Genomic DNA, 22,148 nt, shown 5'->3' with positions numbered 1-22,148 from the left:
CTTGACCATAACTTTTTTGATATTGGAGGGAACTCACTCAACGCAGTCGCAGTGGTCATGAAACTTAAAGACCAAGGATTCAACATAAGTAAGAACTGTTGACTCAGTGCTATAAGAACTTTCTCTCTCTCTCTCTCTCTCTCTCTCTCTCTCTCTCTCTTTCTCTCTATCTCTCTCTCTCTCTCTATCTCTCTCTCTCTCTCTCTCCTCTCTCTCTCTCTCTCTCTCTCTCTCTCTCTCTCTCTCTCTCTCTCTCTCCTCTCTCTCTCTCTCTCTTCTCTCTCTCCTCTCTCTCTCTCTCTCTCTCTCTTTGACTTGTGCCATCAGCCATTTTAATTGCAATTAAATAAAAAAACAAGTTTTTTTAAGTGAAAGTAAGGAGCAACATTAAAACTTAAAACGAACAGAAATTACTCCGTATATGAAAGGGGCTTTTACTCCTCAACGCTTCGCTCTTTACGCTAAAGTTTGACTCTTTCTTTTAACTCTATTTTTAAAACAGTAAGAAACTTTTCAGTTTTTCAGTTTTATTTCACTTCCTTTTCAGTTTTACTATTGCTCCTTTCTTGTGCTTGAAAATACTTGTCTTTTTTATTTAACAACTTAGAAAAGTCAGTAAAAAGCTGTAAGAAAAAATGCAATGACAAGTACAGTAATTTTCCTACAAAGGCTAAGATGGATAAACAAAATAAAAAGGTTGATTTTGCTGACAGCTGCCATGAATTGAAGCTCAATTTTTGAGCACTTCAAAGACTTTTAAAACATATTGGCCAATGTATGGAATATCACTCTGAAAATCCCCCCTTCAATGGAAATTTTTTCCCGGAAACCAAAGCAAGGTAAAAATTTCCCCTGGATCATTGCCCTAGAATAATTCCACATGCAAAATTTAGTTGGCAAAGAGAAAGTAAGATAAATAAAAATAATTTGTACAAGAATATGTCAATTCCCACCAGTGTAAAACTTCCTCTCGACAGTTCATCCCTGAAAATTTTCCTCCCAATGGAAAATTATCCCCATGGCTGCCGGCTCCATACACGAAATCTCAACCCCCCACACAAAAATTTCTGTATGCTTCCAATTAGCAAATACTATGCATGAACAACGGGTAAATTTTTAAATTTAAGACCTGTCCCCTCGGGCTGTTGGGCTTCATGCCTATCTCCAAAGATATAGTTTTGGGACCTTTCAACAATATTGAACAAAATGGCGCTCTTAAAATTTTGATTTTTGGGGAAATATAATTTTCGTTCAAATTAGCTCTTTCCCCACGTTCTAAGACCATTGGTTCGATACAATCACCCCCGAGGAAAAAAATAAAAAAAGAAACAAACATCCGTGATCCTTCTTCTGGCAAAAACAAAAAACAAAAACAAAAACAGATAGGAGCTTGAAACATTCATTGTAGGGTTCCCTGTTATGATAAATCTGACGGTGTGATTTTTATGAAAATTCATTAAGTTTTTTGGGCCATTTTCTCCTTTTCGGAAATCCGGCAAATTTTCTCAAGTTCATAGCCTTTCATGGTTAACGCTAAATTTAACGACTCTTACACATTTGGAATCAGTATAATAAGCAAATTCTTTTGATAAATCTATTGATGTCAACATTCTATTTTTGTAGACTTATGATTACTATCGGGCTGAGTCACTCTTTGCTTATAGTTTTTTTTTATCACTAACTGTTTGATAACTGAAGAATAAGGTAACTTTATTTTAGTCGTTTAGCATCCAGAGCCTTCATCTGAATATATATATGTATATATATATATATATATATATATATATATATATATATATATATATATATATATATATATATATATATATATATATATATATATATATATATCTATATATATAAAAATAAGTTGTCTGTGTGTGGATCTGTGGATCTGTGGATCAGGTGACGTCACACTAAATTATTTCGCACTAATACAACAGAAGAAAAAAACTAAAAAAGGTAAAAACTACAAAAAAAAACTAAAAAGAAAAAAAACTAAAAAAGCTAAAAAACTAAAAAAAACTAAAAAAAGGTAATAATCTAATAACTAAAAAAAAACTGAAAAAAATAAAAAAAGGCAAAAACTACAAAAAAAATAAAAACTAATAAAAAAACTAAAAAAGCTAAAAAACTAAAAAAACTAAAAAAAACTAAAAAAAGGTAAAAAACTAAAAAAAACTAAAAACTAAAAAAGAAAAAAACTAAAAAAAAGGAAAAAACTGAAAAATAAAAGAGAAAAAGAAAACTAAAAAAATATGAATAAATATATATAAAAATAGGTTGTTTGTGGGTTATGTCTGTCTGTCTGTCTGTCGAGTGACGTCGTGTTTGTCCGCATATGACGTCTGAATTATTTCACACTTATACAGAAGAAGAAAAAAAACTAAAAAAGGTAAAAACTACAAAAAAAAACAAAAAAGAAAAAAAAACTAAAAAAGCTAAAAAACTAAAAAAACTAAAAAAAAGGTTAAAAAACTAAAAACTAAAAAAAACTGAAAAAACTAAAAAAAGGCAAAAACTAAAAAAAAACTAAAAACTAATAAAAAAACTAAAAAAGCTAAAAAACTAAAAAAACTAAAAAAACTAAAAAAAGGTAAAAAACAAAAAAAACTAAAAACTAAAAAAGAAAAAACTAAAAAAAAGGAAAAAACTGAAAAATAAGAGAAAAAGAAAACTAAAAAAATATTAATAAATATAAAAAATATAAAAATAAATATAATATAAATTAGCAATCAACAAAGCACCAAGACACAAATGACGACCGGGACACAGGGAGTATAAATGACGACCAGGACATAAGTAAAAAAAAAAACTAAAAAAACTAAAAAAATGGTAAAAACTACAAAAAAACTAAAAACTAATAAAAAAACTAAAAAATCTAAAAATCTAAATAAACTGAAAAAGAAAAAAAAGAAAAAAGGAAAAAAATAAAGGAGAAAAACAAAACTAAAAAACGAATGTATATACAGACCGGGACACCGGGATACAAATGACGACCGGGACACAGGGAATATAAATGACGACCGGGACACAGGGACACAACTACAATGGGGACGCCGGGGGGCACAGGGGGATATAAATGACGACCGGGACACCGGGACACAAGGAATATAAATGACGCCCGGGACACTCAAAGAGAAATCACAGACTGGAACACCGGGACACAAATGACGACCGGGACACAGGGAATATAAATGACGACCGGGACACAGGGACATAACTACAAAGGGGACGCCGGGGTGCACAGGGGGATATATAAATGACGATGGTGACTCAGGGAATGGTCGATTAGCAATCACCATCAACAAAGCTCAAGGGCAATCATTAGAATCATGAGGTATAGATCTGAATACGGATTGTTTTCCCATGGACCATTATATGTTGCATGTTCAAGAGTCGGTAAACCTGAAAATCTATTTATATGCACAGACAATGGGACAGCAAAGAATGTTGTATATTCGCAAGTTTTACGTAGTTAAAAACATATATATATATATATATATATATATATATATATATATATATATATATATATATATATATATATATATATATATATATATTTATATATATATATATATATATCTATCTATATTCACAGGTGGGACATAGGGACACAACTACAATGGCGCGTAACTAATATGGCGCGTAACGAAAAACGCGCGCGGGGGGGCTTGGGGGGGCGCGAAGCGCCCCCACCAACTAGGTGTTGGGGTGGCGCGAAGCACCACCCCAACAGCTAGTATATATATATATATATATATATATATATATATATATATATATATATATATATATATATACCATAGGTACTGCAACAGCACTGCCTATAGTAAAAAACTATAAATGACGACTTATACTTATTGACGGCATGACTGCCTGTCCATGGATTATTCTTTATGGTTGATTGTGTATGGCTAATCTGTTTGACCTGTGTGATTGTATGGATGAGTAGGGTTAAGGCCTCATTCAAGTGCTGGTCTATATTAATCACTAATTTAGGAAAACAGTCTTTCTTTTCTTCTGTCTCTTTTTTTATGTGTTTGTGCTGTTGCATTGGTGATTTTTCTTTTCATAATAATAAATTTTTTGTATAGAACTTCGTATAGAAGGAGTTGTAGTAGAAATTTCAAAAATGGCTCATTCAGTTGGAAACTGAAAGGGCTAGTGCCCTTTTTAATAGTTGAAAGTGATTTCAGGGCAACCAGTCCCCCTCAGCACCCATCATTTCTGACAAATAATCGAACGAAAATTTTGACATATCCATTTTATTCAGCGAAGCTGAAAGTTCCGGAAATTATGTTTTTGAGTATGACTACTTCGCCACAGCCCACAGGCACGAGTTTGCTAGTTATGTCTTGGGGGTATATAAGGTCGTAAATGCCTATATATATATATATATATATATATATATATATATATATATATATATATATATATATATATATATATATATATATATATATATATATATATATATATATATATATATATATATATATAAGGTTTTATATGTGTTGTATTATATAAGGTTTTATAAGGTGGTTATATAAGTTTCGGAGTTGGCTCATTGGATTAGTAATCAGAAGTTCTAGTAGCATTTTTAGAGTAACAGTGATCGGAGGGCAGCTACCCCTCTCCACACACAGGCACACACAAACACATATTTTAATATTTTATTGTCCTGAAATGCATCCAATTGAAATTTTCAGTTAGCAATTTTATTCAAAATAGTACAATGATCATTTAACAAGGCTTTTTGGCGTTGAAACAAATCGCCAAAGCCTGGAGGCAAGGGTTGTGAGTAGGGGCATTTAAGGGTTTCAATGAAGGAAGGGTTGTATAAACTTTAGAGGAGTCTCATTCGGTTGAAAACTGGAAGTTCTAGTTCCCTTGTAAGAGTCAAAGGTGATGGAGGGCAACTAGCCTCCCCAAGCCAGACTACCCCTCTTTTCACTAATGAATCTGATTGGTATTGTGAGATGTTCATTTTGTTCGAAATATTCTGAAGAACATATAGTAATGCCTCTAAGGTTTGCACAGCCCCCAAACCTTTGAGGCAAGAGTTTTAAGTTATGCCTTGGGGACATAAAATGCTTTTATGAAATTGCTGGTCATATAAACTTCAACTGTGGCTCATTTGATTGGAAATTATAAGTAATAGTGCACTTTTTAAGAGTCAAAAGTGATTTGAGAGCAGCCAGCCCCCTTCCTCCTCACACCCATCATTTCCCCAAACGCATCCAATCAAAATTTCGAGATAGCTATTTTGTTCAGCGTAATTGAAGAATCCGAAAATTACATCTTCAAGGATGACAACCACCGCACAGCCCTCAGGGCAAGGGTTTTAAGTTTTACCCTGGGGGCACGTAAGGTTTTTATAGAAAGGGTGATCGTATATACTTCAGAGGGGTCTCATTGGAAAGGTATCGGAAGTTCTAGTGTCCTTTTCAAGAGCCAAAGTGATCAGAGGGTAGCTACCCTCCCCCAAACATCATGTTTTCCCGAAATACAGACAATAGAATCTTTGACATAGCCATTTTATTCAAAATAGTCCAAAGATCATATAATACAGCTTTGGGGTTGTTACAAACCACCAAAGCCTGGGGGAAAGGGCTGTAAGTTATTCTCCAGGGTATTTAAGGTTTTATGTAAGGGGTAGTTGCATAAACTTTAGAGCTGGCTCATTTGCTCGAAATTTGAAAGTTATGCTTCCCATCTAAGCGTCAAAAGTGGTACGGGTCAACCAGTCTCCCCCAACTAGCCCTCTTTTCACCGAATGCCGCTGATTAAAATTGTATGATACCCATTTTAAATCAAAATAATCTAAAGAACATATGACAATGACTCCAGGGTTGACGCCCCTCCCCTCCCCGAAGTCCTGGGGTAGGGGCCTTAAGCAATAACATGGGGGTATATAAGGTCTTTGTGGAATGGGTTGTTGCATAGACTTCAGATAGGGTTCATTTGATTTGACATTAGAAGTTATAGTACCCTTTTTAAGAGTCCAAAGTGATTTTGGACTCTTAAAAAAAAGATGAAAATACATTCATCGAAAAAAAGTTTTGAGACATCTATTTTTTCAGCATTGTTGAAAGGTTCAGTAATTATAAGTTTTAGGATGTCAATCCCCCCTCCCGAGATGTCAGGGCAAGGGCTGTAAGTTAGGCAATTTGTTCATAGTTTACATATAGTATGTATTATTGAGAAACGGTATGCATGTTTGACTACTAATTTCTCAAATTATGAAGAGTGTTAAGGTGAGTTTTTCAAGGAATGTTGAACTAAATCGAAACTTGTTATGTGTACATAAAATGTCAAAAGAGCGTAACTCAGGAATGACTGAGCATAATAATTTGGAACTTTCAGGAAATGATAAGGGAGATGATCAATTGACCAAAAAGGTCAAAAATATTTGAACGCAACACTCCTACAGCTACCCCTGCTTCTACAGCTACCACAAATACTACAACCACTATGATCAATAGGACTACTACTTGTGAAGCGGGGTGTCAAAGGGGGGTTAAAAGCACACATCAGCAATAATTTTGTAAAGACTTATCTTGCCAAGGTGAAACCTGCGGGGCATCATGAAAGCGATGTTCAACTGATCAAAAGGCAAGATGTATATACTACTGCCGCTATTATTACTGCTGCTATTGCTGTTACTATTACGACTAATGCAATGCTAACGCTGCAACTACTTCTCCTATACCACCGCAGCCACTGTGATACAAGTACGACTGAGGCTAAATCTATGAAGGTAAAATTTGAGAGAATATTGATGGCAAATGCGTTCTGATAAAAGTTTTAAGAATTAATTTGCGTATTAAGTTGCAACACCGGATGTTGAAGGGGATGTTGAAAAAAATCGAAGGTGATATGTGCATACTGCTACTAGTGATACTGCTGTTACTACAACCATTGTTTCTATACAAGCTAAGCGTATAAGTTAGACCTTCAGGGTTAGTTATGGCAGATTTTGAACTAGCCATACGACACTATGTGTATACTTTTAATACTACTTCTACGGTTACTATAACTAATGACACTAAGGGTAATAAGTCGAAAATTTTAGGTAGCGTTTAGAGGAAGTTTCAATTAAACGATAAAACTATATGCATGCCGATATTAAAAGGGCATATAAACAGTATCATAGGTAGCCCTGCTCTATCATAACTAGTAATATCATTGGTATTTTAAAGAGATAACTTGGTTGGAAATTAAAAGTTCTTGTGCCCTTTTTAAGAGTCAAAAGTGATTGGAGGGGAATCAGCTTTCCAATTCTGTTTTCCTGAAAAAGACTATGTCAGTATAAAATGAACAGGAACAAATTATAAAAACTTTTTCCACAAAATAAGCTTCTCAAGGAAATGTAAAGAACTCCATTAAAGCAAAAATAAGCAAAAATTGAATAAAACAGTCGGCCAAGTGTGAAACTACCACAAATCAACATCAATAAATAAATGAAACCCAAAAAGAACAGACATTATAATAAATAACCAAATCAAACCAAATCGAGCAGACACTAACATGATTAGGGCTCTCAAGGCCAAAACGTAATTTCCACTTTACTGAAGAAAAAATTAAATGTTTTCACTTTTATAGCTTTAATATTTCAAAAATTATTAAGATTTTAAAGAATAAATATGAGAATATATCGTTCTTTAAAATCCTTTTGAAATATTTTAAAATGTCTGTCTAACATACATTAGACTGACAATGCACATTCATATGTATTTTTACCAGTAAAGTGCAAAGTAAAGAGCGAGGTATATAAACGTAATAATTTCTGTTCATTTTAAGTCTTAATGTTGATCTTTGCCTTCAAATGAAGTAACTTTATTTTATTTAACATATGACCGTTTTTTAAATGGCACTGGAAAATCTGGCTCCCAATCCATTAAAATTCCCTTCAACCATAAAAAATTCTTCCGTAAAACGATATTCCCACCTTCCCCCCTGACCCCTTCCCCACCAAAAAGTTCCTCCTGAAAACGTCTGTATACTTCCCAATAACCAATACTATATGTAAACAATGGGCAAAGCTCATAGCTTGCAGCCCTTCCCCCAGGGACTGTGGGGGGTTAAGCCATACTCAAGACATATTATTGGATTTTTCGAGTATGCTGAACAAAATCGCTATCTCAAAATTTTGTTCGGGTGACATTAGGGGAGAAATGAGCATTAAGGGGGGGGGGGGGTAGCCAAACTCCAATAGTTTAGGGTCACTTAAAAAGGGCACTAGATCTTTTGATTTCCTATCAAAACCCTCTCCTGATCTTCTACGATCACTGGTTCGATATGATCACCTCTGGAAAAAGAAAAACACGGATCCGTGATCTTTCTTCTGGCAAATTATGCAAATTCCACATTTTTGTGCTATGTTGGTATATGCAGGGTTCTGTGGTATGCTGAATCTGATGGAGTGATTTTCTTTAAGATCAATGGTTGTTTTGGGGTGGCTCCATTAAACTTGATAAAGATAACTTCGAAGACCACACTGCCTTTCCATGACGAAAATAAAACAGTTCAAAATAGGATGATACCTTTTTATTCACAGTGAATAGATATAAAATCATTTAACTGGATATTTCGAACACATATACAGTGCTTACTGCTGACGATGAACACTGTATATGTGTTCGAAATATCCAGCTAAATAATTTTATATCTATTCGTTGCCAATAAAAAAGGTATCATCCCTATTTTGAAATGTTTTACTTTCGTTATTAAGCTTGATAAATTTTTACATATTTTAAATAAGCATCAGAATTCGATCCTTTTGATGCATCTATTGTTATCGAGATTCTGTTTCTTAAAGTTTCGGTTACTATTGAGCTGCATCGTTTCTTATTTACAGTCCATTACCACGAACTGTTTGATTTGTCAACTTGGCTATTTTGTAAAGTTGTTATCTATTATCAATCTCCATCTCTCTTCTAAATTTAGGTAGTTTATTGCTAATTCTTTACTTCGTTTCAATTTTTCTGTTCCTTGAATTCATTCAAAGCTAGTAAATTAAAAGTGAAACACAATGTTGATTATTTAAGGGCCTGGTGAGAAGTCCAGTTCAAAACAAAGACTCTAAAAAGTATGCTCTCAAGAATAGAACACTTGCCTGAAACTAGACTATGATTATTTTTTAATTTCAGAAATTGGGGATTTCCTCCGATCAAAGTCGTTAAAGCAGTTGCTCGAAATAATGGATCCATCAAAACCAATCAGACATGTCAAGAGTTTTGAATTGGGCCTAGGGCCTCATCTATATTCTCCGGAAACAATTAATGGATCTCATAGAGAATTTGTTGTCGAGTAAGTATAGGCCAATTTCTTATGTAATCATGACGAGTACTCTACGTGCAAGGGCTTCGACGCAGCATAAATGTTATACAATATGGAAGATTTGGTTCAGAAATGGGGCATAACACAGCACGCGGTTTGGGAAGTTTCCAAAAGCATCAAAGCAATAGCAGTAACAGGCCCCCTATATTTCGATCGCAATGTGCTAAAAATTTATGATTGCGTACGCACGAAGGCAGAGTCATGACATAAGGTGCGCTGCTGATTTGTTAAATACTGTATAATATCATACTGAATAATATAGGAATTTTCCATCCTGTATAATATTATTGCTGTCCTAATATTTTGATTTTATAAGCTAACACTTAACTAACAGTGATTTTCATGGGTATCGAAATTAGCATTCCGCAAACCTAATTTTACATAGCATCAAACTTCTTGGTTACTGAAATTAGCAAGTTGTTCCTCCGACTTCATGTTGGTAGAGGTCCAACTCAAGTAGTATCCCCTCTGTGACTTTAAGCGGACCCATATCCCCTGCTTTTTATTCCCTTTGGTTTAATGGGAATTGCGCCAGTGCTGCCATCTACATAACCAAAGTCGTAGATTTCAGAGCTAACAAGTCATCGATGATATTTTGTTTTTAGAAATGCATTCTAGGCAAGGTATTATTTCTGGGACACTGGCCAACTGATGTTAAGCGTCACAATATCGTAACAAGTTAATTGCGAAGTAGATCTCTCAAATGAAGTTGGACTTTTGGTAAATAGGGTCATGATTTGTTTCCACACTCCTTTTTTGGCATCATTCCGAGAATATGCATGCCATGGTGATTTTAGATACTTGCTGGACCGACATATTCTTTTGATATTTAATGAAACTTGTTTCGATCTCCTAAAAGTGTAACGACTACAACCAAGTAGATATTATTTTTGTAATGTAAAGGTCCTGAGCACATCTGTTTAACATTACCAGGGCTTGTGCATGAGTTTGGGTCCCCAGACTCCCCTGCAGGGCTCCATGCCCCCCTCTAGGGCCCTGAGTCCCCTTCCAGGACCCCATATCCTCCTGACAGGTCATATGTCTCCTTCCAGGGCCCCAAGTCCTCCTCCAGGGCCCAGTTCCCTCTCCCCAAGTTTCGTCCCCCCCCCTTTTTAACTTTTTAAAATTTTAAAAAAGATCCGTTGTCTGGTATTGCGTAATCATTCAAATTGTCAGTGAAACAATACAATACATCCTATGACATACTTCACATGTCGTCTTTTGAGATAACAACTGAGTCAACATTTTTTACTTTCTAAGTAGTTTTCCATTGATTTTATGAAGTTGATGGGTTTTTAGGTACTAAGAATTATTTTATTTTTTCGAACATAGAATTTTTTGGGTGTTAGGAACTATGCTGGGACACCGAGAATTTTTTGGTATGTCTCCGAGAATTTTAAGAATAGTGGCTTATCTGGTATTTCGTAATCGTTCTGGTTTTCGAGAATTTCATGACATATTTCCGACAACTTCAAGAATGATGCGTTATCTGGTATTGTGTAATCATTCATGTTGTCAGTGAAACAATTCAATATATCCTTTGACGGCCCTCAAATCTGATCCTGTGAGGTAACAAATGAGTCAACAACATTTTTAACTTCTAAGCAGTTTCCCATTAATTTTATGAAATTCATGGATTTTTTGGGACTTTTTGGAGGAAGTGAAATATTTGTTAGAATTTCAAGAATGATATGCTATCTGATATTGCGTAGTCATTCTGGTTTTCTAGAATTTCATGGTATGTTTTCGACAATTTCAAGAATGATTTATTATAATTCTCGGCATCCCAAATTAAGTCCCATGAAAATTCTAAGTCCAAAATTCATATGTTAAAAAATAATTCGAAGTCAATAGGAAATTGTACGTCAAAGAAAATTCCAAGTACCGAAAAATTTGGTCCAAAAAAATGTGTTGAAAAAAAGTTGGAAAAATTTTGAAGTTAAAAAAGGGGGGCAAAACTTGGGGGAGGGGTATTGGGGCCCTGGAGGGGATCTTGGGGCCCTAGAGGATGACATGCAATCCTGGTTGGGGAGCCCGGGCCCTGGAGGTGAGTCTGGGGACTCAAACTCATACGCAATCAATGGTAATGGAAACCAGATTTGCTCAGGATCATTAAATTACAAAAATGATTCGTACTTGGCTTTAATCATTACAATTTTCGGATATCAAAATATTTTCATAACTATCAAAAGAGTATGTCTGTCGAGCAAGCATCTCAAATCATCATGGTGTGTATTTTCTCTGAATGATGCCAAAAAAGGTACCCGGAAACAAATCACAGATTTTATTTTCCAAAAATCCAGCTCTAATTGTGAGATCGATTGCGGATTAACTTATTACGATATTGTGACGCTTAACATCAGTTGGCAAGCGTCCCAGAAAAAATACGTTGATTGCCTAGAATGTATTTCTAAGAACATATTATCTTCAATAGTCATTAACTTGTTACGATATTGTGATTATCATCAATAAATTATTAGCTCAGTCGAGTAACGTGTTGTTATTTTACCATAGGAAATAATGGGTCTCACGTTCGACCCATACATCAGACATAAAATTCTTGTAAAATCTGTGTAATTGCTACAAATTCTTGCCTACCTAAATAGCTGTGAATAAAAAGCTGATTAAGTAATATTTGAATTAATTAATTTTAATTCAAAATCAATTTTGAGGAATGGGAAATTAGTTTCTTCAAAATTAAAATCATCAATTTTATTATATATTTTGAAACTAATTTATCATTATCTGAAATAAAATATTTTAATCCAAAAAATGGTCAGTGTCCTGTCCCATAGCTAGACTACAGAATTAAATCTAGTTGATAAATATTTTTTAGAGTCTCTATAAACCCCCACGCATTTTATTGCCAAGAGATTGTCCAGATATATTTTATTATTTAAAAAATAATATTTTACATCAATGAGTCTATTTTTATTTATTATATATTCAGCGACGCCATTGGGGGGGGGGGGCAGTGGTGGGGAAATACCCTCCCCAGATTTTCCAGGGGGCCCAAGCTTCCACCGATTAGGGGCTCTTTCCCGGCCATAATAATCCATTATGTCAAACATAATCCATTCTGTCCAATTAATTTGAAATTACTGCACGCCTATTAGCCATTAACATATTAGCCAAAGAGCGTAATTACCTGACGACCCTTGGGGTCAAAACAGAGTCCTCGAAAAACAAGGGAAATTTCTTCGAGACGTGCAATCTTCTCGCAGAGTACTCTCCTACGCTCTTCAACAAGCTGCCGAAACGGTACTGTCACTACACATCCCATAAATACCAGAACAATTTTATTTCGGTGATCGGTTCCAGGCTTCAGCGCACGATAGTGCAAGAATTAAAAAGCGCCGTGTACCTTGCCGTTCTGGTCGACGAAACGAAGGACAACTCGAAGAAAAAGTAGCTTGCAATTATTCTTAGGTACTTTGACGAAGGAAAAGTAAAAGAAAGACCGACCGGATGCTATCACATGAAGAACCTGGATGCTGAAAGTCTAGCAAATCTCATTCATGATGCAGTGACAAGAATTAGACTCGATTGGAACTACTGTGTTGCACAGTGCTATGACAGAGCACGCGTAACGAGTGGACCATTCTCCGGTGTTCAAGCTCGTTTGAGAGCCAAATCTCCACAGGCAATCTACATTCATTGCCATGCACATAAGCTAAGTTTGGTCATTGCGAGCTGCGTTGAATCTGTCAGCACTGTCGGTTCTTTTTTCTCACTGGTCCAGACTCTATACACATTCATTTCCAACAGCAACACTCGGCATCAGTTGTTTGTTGAGGCCCGGAAAGCTGCCGAACTGCCAGTTTGGGAGCTGGAAAGAAGTGCTGCCACACGATTGTCTTACTGGTATCGATCAATATCGAAGGTTAGACTCCGATATGAATACATTTTAGCTGTACTGTCCACTGTAAGCAAGGGAGCCGACGGCGAAGCACGGGCAGAGGCAGCTGGGCTCCAGAAGAAGAAGGAATCGTTCCTTGTTATCTTCTGTCTGAAAACTCGCTGTCTCAGCAGCTCCAGGCCGTCGACTTGGTTATTTCCCGATCGCGAACCCTGATTCAGGCCACAAGAAGCGAACGCACCGATTTGCGTTCAGACGCTTCATTCGTTTCGCTTTTCGAGGAGGCTAAAGAGTTTGCAACAGAACTCGAAATCGAAGCACCTGCTGTGAATGAACCCGTCACTAGACCCTCCTCTTTTGATCAGAAAGGACGAATTCGAAGAACTCAAAAGATCACCAAGCATCTGAAACAATTTGTGACAACTTCGACACTAGGAAAGAAACTTCATCGAATCTGGCAATCGGACTACAACTTTGGCAGATAAAATGAAGTGAGAGTACTTTGAAACTTTCGACAGTCTACTAGCCGAATTTGACAGAAGGTTCACAGATAAATTGCCAGTGCTGAGCACACTTGAAGCCTTGGATCCAAGCTCGACCAAGTTTATTGACACAAAGTTGCTCAAGCGTTTCTCTGCTCTTTACAGCGAGCTGGATATCGACGACATTCTTCTCAAATCTCAAGCTGATATTGCCAAGCGTTTCGTGCTTGATGAGGAGAAAAAGCCGGAAAACTTTCTAGACATTGTCAACAATCTTCAGGCATTACCAGTGGCATACTCAGAAGTAATTAAAGTACTTCGTATTGCTGTCACAATTCCTGTGACAACAGCGAGCAATGAGCGTTTGTTTTCTGGCCTAGAAATAGTGAAAAACTACCTGCGGTCTACAACAGGAGAGAATCGTCTCAGTCACCTCCTTTTGATATTTACAGAGAAGGATTTACTAAAAAATTTGGACTACGACCAGGTTGTTGACGATTTTGCAAAGATGATACCTCAACGGTTCCCCTGTTACCTTGAGTGTTGTTGAGTGTCTTGTTATGTTTTTCCTTTTTGTAAATATATTTGATCTGCAAAATTTCTGCTGAAAGAAAACCGAGATTTAGGTTACAACCCTCAGAATAACAATGGAGGTTACTTTCACCGACGTATTGTTTACTTAAATAAGAAAGTTTCTTGCTGAGGAAGGCAAGCCTGTAGTCTGGTTGAATTTTCCACTTTAAGGCGTTTTTACTTAGAATATTCGATGGATGTGCTGCCAAAACCCGCATTTCTTCTTACGAGACATGAAGAGAATCGGGGGGGGGGGGCAGATGGAGTTCATGCCCACCCCAAGATTTGGCCCAAATGGCGCCTCTGCATATATTCATATTCTAATTGACTTAAAAACAAGTCGGCTACAAATAGATCAGCATTCCCACCCATAGGAATGCCAATAATTTGTCAAACGAGCTAATCACCAAACCACGGTATGTTAACTGAAACTGGGAGCTCTTATAAATAACCTTTTGACATTTTTAAACTGATTGTCTTTCTCCGATTTTCCTCTCGATGGCAATGATGGCAACGGTCTCTTTTGATGCTTGAAAGGGCAGTAGCACTTTAAATTACTTCAAATGAATCTTTTCCCGATGTTACATGACCCTTGGTTTGATACAATAACTGGTGGCCCCTCCCACCAGAAAATTAATCAAAACAAATGTATTTTGACCCCAAATATCCAGATTTTATGCTTGAAAAAAAAATCTTAAATTTTTTCTTGTAATCAAAACCTGCTTGTTTTGTTATTTTTTTACAGGCCCCTTTCCCCACTTCCCAATAAGCCCTACGCACTTTCTTGCGTCTTTTATAATTTCCCATGTAATAATTATATCTCTCTCTGTAATCACTGTGTCTCCATTTTAAAAACGTTATTTCTTACGAAATGTATGCTTAGATTTCAATTAAGTCTATAAAATTTGAGTATTATTAAGATATGCATTTATTTTTATTTTGAATCAGTTACTAAAGACACTTAGAAAGATTTCAAAAAGGAAAAGGATTGAATATCGAAATACTTTGTAAAGTTTTAACTAAGATTTTTATTGTAGTCGTTGTGCTTTTTAGGATTCATTCATGTTCATTCTATTTAATTTCTTAGAAATGAAAATTAATTCAGGCTTTGTTTGTATTTTTTCTAGCTTACTTGCAAAAAGTTTTTCTACAAAAGGAGACCTGGAAAAGCTTTTGAATGTTAGCTATCACGAATTCTACGATATGGCGGACCGTCTATTCCCTGACATTTCTAAATCCAAAACATGGTAAGACATTATTAACCATAGCTAGAACAAAAATTTCAAAATACTAAGAACAGCTGAGGACATGATGGGTCTCTTTTCTGCTGCATCTGTTTTCCATTTGAATAGACTATGCACAATGCCAACTGGGCGAAACTGAAGTTTGCTATTCAATTGAAAACTAGATATCTAGTTCAAAGTTCTCTTGGATTTTTGCATGTACAACTCAATCTAACACACTAAAAAACGCTTTTAGTCCGTTTCATGTGTACATTTATTGGCGACTAAGTCATATGTACGCGATGGAATTATTATACCACATAATTCGGATCTCTAATCATAATTCTTATCTACAAGTTCTCTGTATCCGTAAATTTTCTGTTCTGATAACAAAAGTGATTGTATTTGACTATTTATTAAAGGAGGCCGAAGATGGTCAGTCGTTTTGATCAAAAGCTTCCGTCAATCGATTGACACATGCTTCAATCAATCTTCAATTAACCGTTCTATCTTCATCAAAGCTAATTTCTAATTTCGTGTGGGATGTCATCTGCTGACGTTCCAGGCTTCTTTTTCTGCTCACTACCTTATACTCGTGGTTGCAATTTATTCTTAAAACATTAATTTCCTTTTTAGTTCGGAAACTGTATAATCTTTTTTCAATGTCTTAATTGTCCGCAATATCCGGTCAAATACCACACTTTTCTTATGTCGGTTATAATAGTATCAACTTTTAACTTTCCATATCTCAGGGTGATCCCAGTATATACTCTATAAACAGAAAAACTCGTGTTCCTCATTTTCGCTTACTTACGAGGTGTCTTCCATCGTTGTTGGAGCGTGACTGACACGTGGCTGTCAATCACCCTCATCAACAACGCTTGAGTCATTCTAACATTTTATCAATCACGTCAACACTTGACTCAACCCTCAAACAGGTTCCTAGTCTGTCAAACATGCTTGAATCAATTGATTGACGGAAGAGTTTGATCAAAACGGTTGATCGTCTCGGGCCTCCTTAAGGCTATTGACTGTTTCTAAGACGGTCGGTTTGCGGGTTACCCAAAAACACAAAAAGAAAAATCTAAGAGCTCTCATTACACTTTTACGAATGCTCTGTAAGATCAAACTGGAACCCTAAAAACACAACTAAAACTCCAGTTACTAATCATTAGCATATCTAACTTAGATCTAACAAGCTGTTCTGAATAATGCGGATAAAAAGAATTTTGCCCTTTCCCGCAAAGGGTGCATCAGTCGCGGGCATACAAACCATAGTTTTAGGGGTTGGTTGAGTTTTTGAATACCTTTAGCGTAACTTAAGCTGATGACAAGAGGTTTTGAACCCCTATCCACTTAGAAGATTCTTGGTTTGGTGAATATTTGGTTTAGCTTGGTATCTAAGCTTTTTTTCTGGCCGATTGTTGGATGACAAGAATTTAAGAGCCCCTTATAGGAGTTGAATTAAGTTCTGAGTACGTAAAGGTAGAAAATGAATATTAGCTCTTATTTTACATAAACTAGTTTTATAGCCAACAGTTTTAGTTGATTTCCTGACTACCGGGATTTAGACTTCCGTTCTTCCACCTAAAATTAAGCTTTTTATAGTTACGTGTTCATGTTAAAGTATGCAGTTTATATAAAAAGTTAAGCTTCATGGAATCGATGTTTATCATTCATGAATAACATACCAACTTGAAGAAGTCTTGCCTTCCTTTTTACCTTAACCTTCAATTGCTTGTATGTATTAAAAAGTTGTGGTTGTGTGAGGTGGACAGATTTAGGTCAATTAGGTTTTCCCAAACCTAGCTTCTAAGGCCGTCCCTGTTTTCGTTTAGAAGCAATTTTCTAATTAGTCTCTGAAATAGACGAACCGCATTTTTTTTAAAGTTTGTATTGCTCACTTGGTACCTGGCACTTCTGTTAAAGATAGCTAAATGTGTCACTTTCATGATGGGCATCGTACAGCTGAACTTGTCGTAGAAGAGAAATAATATCGAAAAAGCTTAGAATATTACTTTGTCATAGCTTCTCACACTAGAGCTAGACATTATTGGAAGAAAGAAGTTTACATACAGAGTTTCTATAAGATTACGTTTTTAAGATAGATGACCATAAGGCAAAGTTAAACTGAGAACATCCATTGCGCAAACTTATTTTATACGATGAATTCACCGATGCACTGCTCGGATAGTTTTCTCTTTCTTTTTGTATTTTATTGTCATTTGTAGATAAACTCTGTTTTTTCAGTAACTTACGTAATTAACCTCGCAGAAATTTTGTAAAATTTAACAAAAAATTAAGATTTTGATTTTAATTATATTCAAATATGTGAAAGTTTCTTGCCCAACTTTAACCTGTCCATAACTGAATTATCGATAAATATTCGTACAAAAATTTAGGAATTGCAAACCACAACCAAAAGAAGATAGAAAAATTTCTTTGTGTGTAACCTAGTTAAACTAGTAGGCTGTTGTTTCATCAATATTTTTTATTCGATAAAACGCTATCCTTTCTATAGTGACAGCATCTACTATCATCATAACTGATTTTTTTCTTTACAGTTTTGTTATGAAAAACTTGAGTGGAGATATTGTAGCAGCTGCAATAAATTTTGATGCATACAATGAACCTTCGCTTACTTCGAAGAGTCAGCTTCGTTATATACTGGAGCTTTTAGACACAGTGGAAGAGGAAATAAGGTAAAGTTACTAAGTCACTATGCTATTGTGCATATCACTCTATTTTCAGTTCTTGGAGTGGGGATGTTTTTGTGTGTTTATCTATGCTAAGTTATAACTTGGATGGAAAATATTAGTTCAAGCTGGGAAAAGAGCTCTTCCAGTCGCTATCTCTCTCTTTCCCACTCTTTGTCTTTCTTTTTTCCCTTCTCTCCGTATTCATCTTTATTATAGTGTGTGAAGTTTTTTTTTCAATTTAGCTTTATGTGCATTTATATTTTTTTTATCAATGACTTGATATTCTTTATCGACAGGGACGGAAAAATACCCTCTGGGCGAGGAAAGGCATTGCATAGCGTTCTAATGGGAACAGATATAGCCTTACCTTCTTCTGAAAATTTGTATCTCATCCAGCTGATGGAAGAGCATAACATCGATATAGCTAGGCAGAATGGGTTTACTTGCTTGTTTACGACTAATACAAGTGCTGCCACAAGGGTAAGCTTTATTAAATAGTTAATTTCAATTCATTGAATCACATGCCCCCAGTATTCAATATTTTAAAATTAAATCCATTGGTAAACTTCAGTTTTCTGAGATTTTACGTTAGTCCTCAGCTCTTGATTGGACAACGAAACACTTAAAACAAAACTGATTCGTCATAAAGCTAGCGGTCTTCAAGTACTAGTATGGTCAATGATCTTTGTTTTTCATTTTTTCATTGAAGTCATATGTGCAAAAGAATGGGGTTGCATGGGTAAACCCTTCTTTAAACAAATAATAGAACTTTTCCCACAATTGCCCTTTGATTTTCATTTATTTTTCTTATTTTCATTATAGTGGCAAGCGTGCAATATCCAAACTAAAAAAAAAATCAAGGGGCTTACGGACCAGATGGCTATCAAAACTGAATTTGTATATTCCCGTAATAGGGAATAATTGTGCCCCCTTGAATTTACCTCTAATAGGTCACCCCCTCCTCTCAACGAATCTAGATTTATTGACCAAAAGTAATGGTTTTTGTGCACTATTATATTTTTCATGATGTGGATATATCTATGGCGAATTTCTCAGCATTTATGTTGTCAATACTCGGTTGAACGACTTTCTAGTTGAAAATAGCCTTTCCTACCTATATAACATAAATTTCATCGCCCTAAGAACAGTTTGGTTCAAAAATGTTTGCGAATTTCTTTATTAATAAAACTTGAATGTAAAAAGCCATTTGAGAATCAAAAAAGTAGTGTCTAAGTCAGTTAGAACATAAATACAATGTAGTAAGCAGGTGTGTCTAATAGACCAAAATCAGTAACAATTTTGGATACTTACGATCTCTTAAAATAAAGGAATTAGAAACACCTGATCCATTTAATCGTTCTAGAAACTAATCATGGAATTCTTTGGGTAAGGGAAACAGCTTGTCACGTCGAATCTATTTCCCGAATCAAAATATTATAAATAGTTTGCTGGTACAGACAGTTAAGGCTCTGTTCTGGACGTTGGGGAGATTTCTAGTCTTATGTTCGATTTATAAAGTGGAAAAAAATATTTGGATTGCAAAGGCTCCCTGAGGAAGTAATCTTGAAAAAAATCTCTCGAAGAAAAAAGATCTTTAAGAAAATAGAATCACAAAGAAAAATGTCGCCTTGAAGAAAATTCTCTTCAAGTATTCTGTAATATCCCACATTTACGACGTTATTACGTAACATTCACATCCACACTGCTCTCATTTACAAACGGGAGTTCTCCACGGACCTTCTGACCTCTAATAAGTCACGCAAGAATGCACCATTCTTAATAAATCTAAGAATTCATGCAAGATTATGTCATTCTCAACATAGGTAAACATTCCTATTACGGAACAATCAGGTGCACTATGCCATCACATAATAAACAGGTGTACCATACCATTACATAACAAAGACGTGTAATATACTATTGCGTGAGGCCCAGGTTCGAGTAATAATTTCTTCGGGGGTTAGTAGCTCCAATAGTATACCCTCTTTAGGCCTATTTAAATTATTATGCCCTCACTACTAATTTAAGCCTATCAGATTGGACTTCGATCGTAGGTTGTCTTTTTAAGAGGGTAGTTTAATGGTCTTTTTGAATATTATATTCTTTGCCAGTAAAAATAGCAATATACGACTTTGCAAAATTGAACATCTTCCTTTGCAATACTGTTACTTTACGATGATAATGTTCATGAGTATGGTTCTTTATTAATATTTAAGATAAAATAGAAATATTACCTGAAAATCATTTGCAATTCCCAAAAAGAAAAAAAAAGTGCCACATATGTTTTTCAAGAGACTGATTGTTTCGTGGATTTTTGTCAGTCTCTGTCGTAACCTGTTTTTCTTCTTTGTTTTAATCATTATTTTTTTTACTTAGGTCAATAGAATTATTCTGTTTTCCTTAGAGTTTGATAGCATATACAATAGTGGAAAAATAAAAAAAATACTAAGTAGCAAAATTTCTAACCATTGTAAAACATTCATACACATAGCAGTCCTTGAAAAGAACTAATAAAACTAAACTGAATGTTTGATATATAATAATATTAATTGCTGAAAGCTCAGCAGTTCAAGAATTTTATTTTATTTTCAAATTTGCGTTACCAGGTACAAGTAATTATCTATTCACTGTCTTTTTTTCCGTGTTGTAAGTGCAAAATACAGTGTTTGTAATACAATTCATTTTCAGTAAAGCCCCAATGACGCAGAAGATTTTAGACTTTTACAGTTAGGAAAGGAGGCAGTAGCCAAACCTTGTTTATAGTGAATGTTGTTCGCTTTAAGTTCGATTTTAATATTCAATTTAAGTATTGGTCGTTTTATGATTTATTTATTCATTTATATTAGTACCTGTTGTGTGTTTGTTTTCCATGATTGTTTATTCAATTTCTGTTCGTTTAGGGTTTCATTTATCCTTTGATGTTGATTTCAGGTAATTTCAGTGACGGATCCAGGGGGTGGGGGTGGCAAGGGCCCCCCTGACGTAGTTATGGATTTGTGGTTGGGACTGCTTGCTCTGGTTTGGGTTGGGACGAAATTTATTTTTTGTAATTGGTTTTTAATAGTTGAATTTTTAATAAGTTTTTAATTATTAAGACTGTTTCTTTTTCCAAACAACTTTGAAACAAGGTTTTAGTCACTTTGTGCAGTCTCTGTTTGATTTTTCTAATGTTGCATAACACCTAAAAGTATTTAACTTAATTTAGGTTTATCAAGGGAATCTGTCCGTAATACCACAAAAGCCAACTGGAAGGCGAAAATCTTCATTTCGTAATAACAAGGAGGGGAAATTTAAAATCCTAACTTCTTTAGGCTGTCGAATTGATATTTCAGGATTGTGCTGTCACAACGGGGCTGAAAAGCAAAATATTTACTTCTTTTTACTGTCAAAATTTGTTTTCGAGTCTTGCTATGGCATTGAGGCAAATAAATTGATATCATGAATTTTTTGGGCTGTCTCTTTTGGTTTTTTGAGTTTGCTCTTTTTGCAGAGCAGGGTGGTTTTTACAACATTGTTGTTTTTAGGGGATTTGTATAATAGAAAGTAAATGTATGATAAGTGCAAAAATTATTAATTTAAGTTTTGGATTTTCGTGAGCAAATGGTGGCCACTTTACTGCCCATTTTCATCTAATTAAAGCTCTGCATTATATGACATATCACCTCCTCTGTTCATCCTAAAACATTAAAATAAAGGCCAAATTCTTTAGAACTTCAATAAAAGTTCGTATAAGTACATACTTAAAAATAAGTATATGAGTCGAAATACTTTTTCCAAGATCGGAGTAATGATTTAAGAAAACTAAATTTTCGAATTTTTTTTTATCAAAGTAAGCAAATAACTGTGTTTATTTTATTTTTTTATCTAGCTGGTAAAGATGGGTGTCTGAACTCTCATTTTGAATAAGTTGAATGGAATCAATTTTTTTTCAACTACTTACTAATAAAATGCTGATAAAATGTGG

At 35.0% G+C, this 22,148-nt stretch overlaps 1 protein-coding gene across 1 annotated transcript in view; it reads left to right on the top strand.

Annotated features, from left to right (window-relative positions):
* Positions 1-22,148, top strand: part of LOC136027060 (beta-alanyl-bioamine nonribosomal peptide synthetase ebony-like) — a gene marked incomplete in the record, with an annotated part of 131,305 nt that overhangs the window by 101,013 nt on the left and 8,144 nt on the right. The window contains 5 exon segments of the mRNA XM_065703988.1: positions 1-88; positions 9,159-9,318; positions 15,390-15,509; positions 18,050-18,187; positions 18,481-18,664. Of these exon segments, the coding sequence (XP_065560060.1) occupies positions 1-88; positions 9,159-9,318; positions 15,390-15,509; positions 18,050-18,187; positions 18,481-18,664 (690 nt within the window).

The sequence above is a fragment of the Artemia franciscana genome, chromosome 5 (genome assembly GCF_032884065.1).
Source record: "Artemia franciscana chromosome 5, ASM3288406v1, whole genome shotgun sequence".
In the NCBI taxonomy this organism is placed as follows: domain Eukaryota; kingdom Metazoa; phylum Arthropoda; class Branchiopoda; order Anostraca; family Artemiidae; genus Artemia; species Artemia franciscana.
The sequence above is the reverse complement of the archived record's forward strand: the minus strand, read 5'-3'. Positions and strand labels throughout refer to the sequence as shown.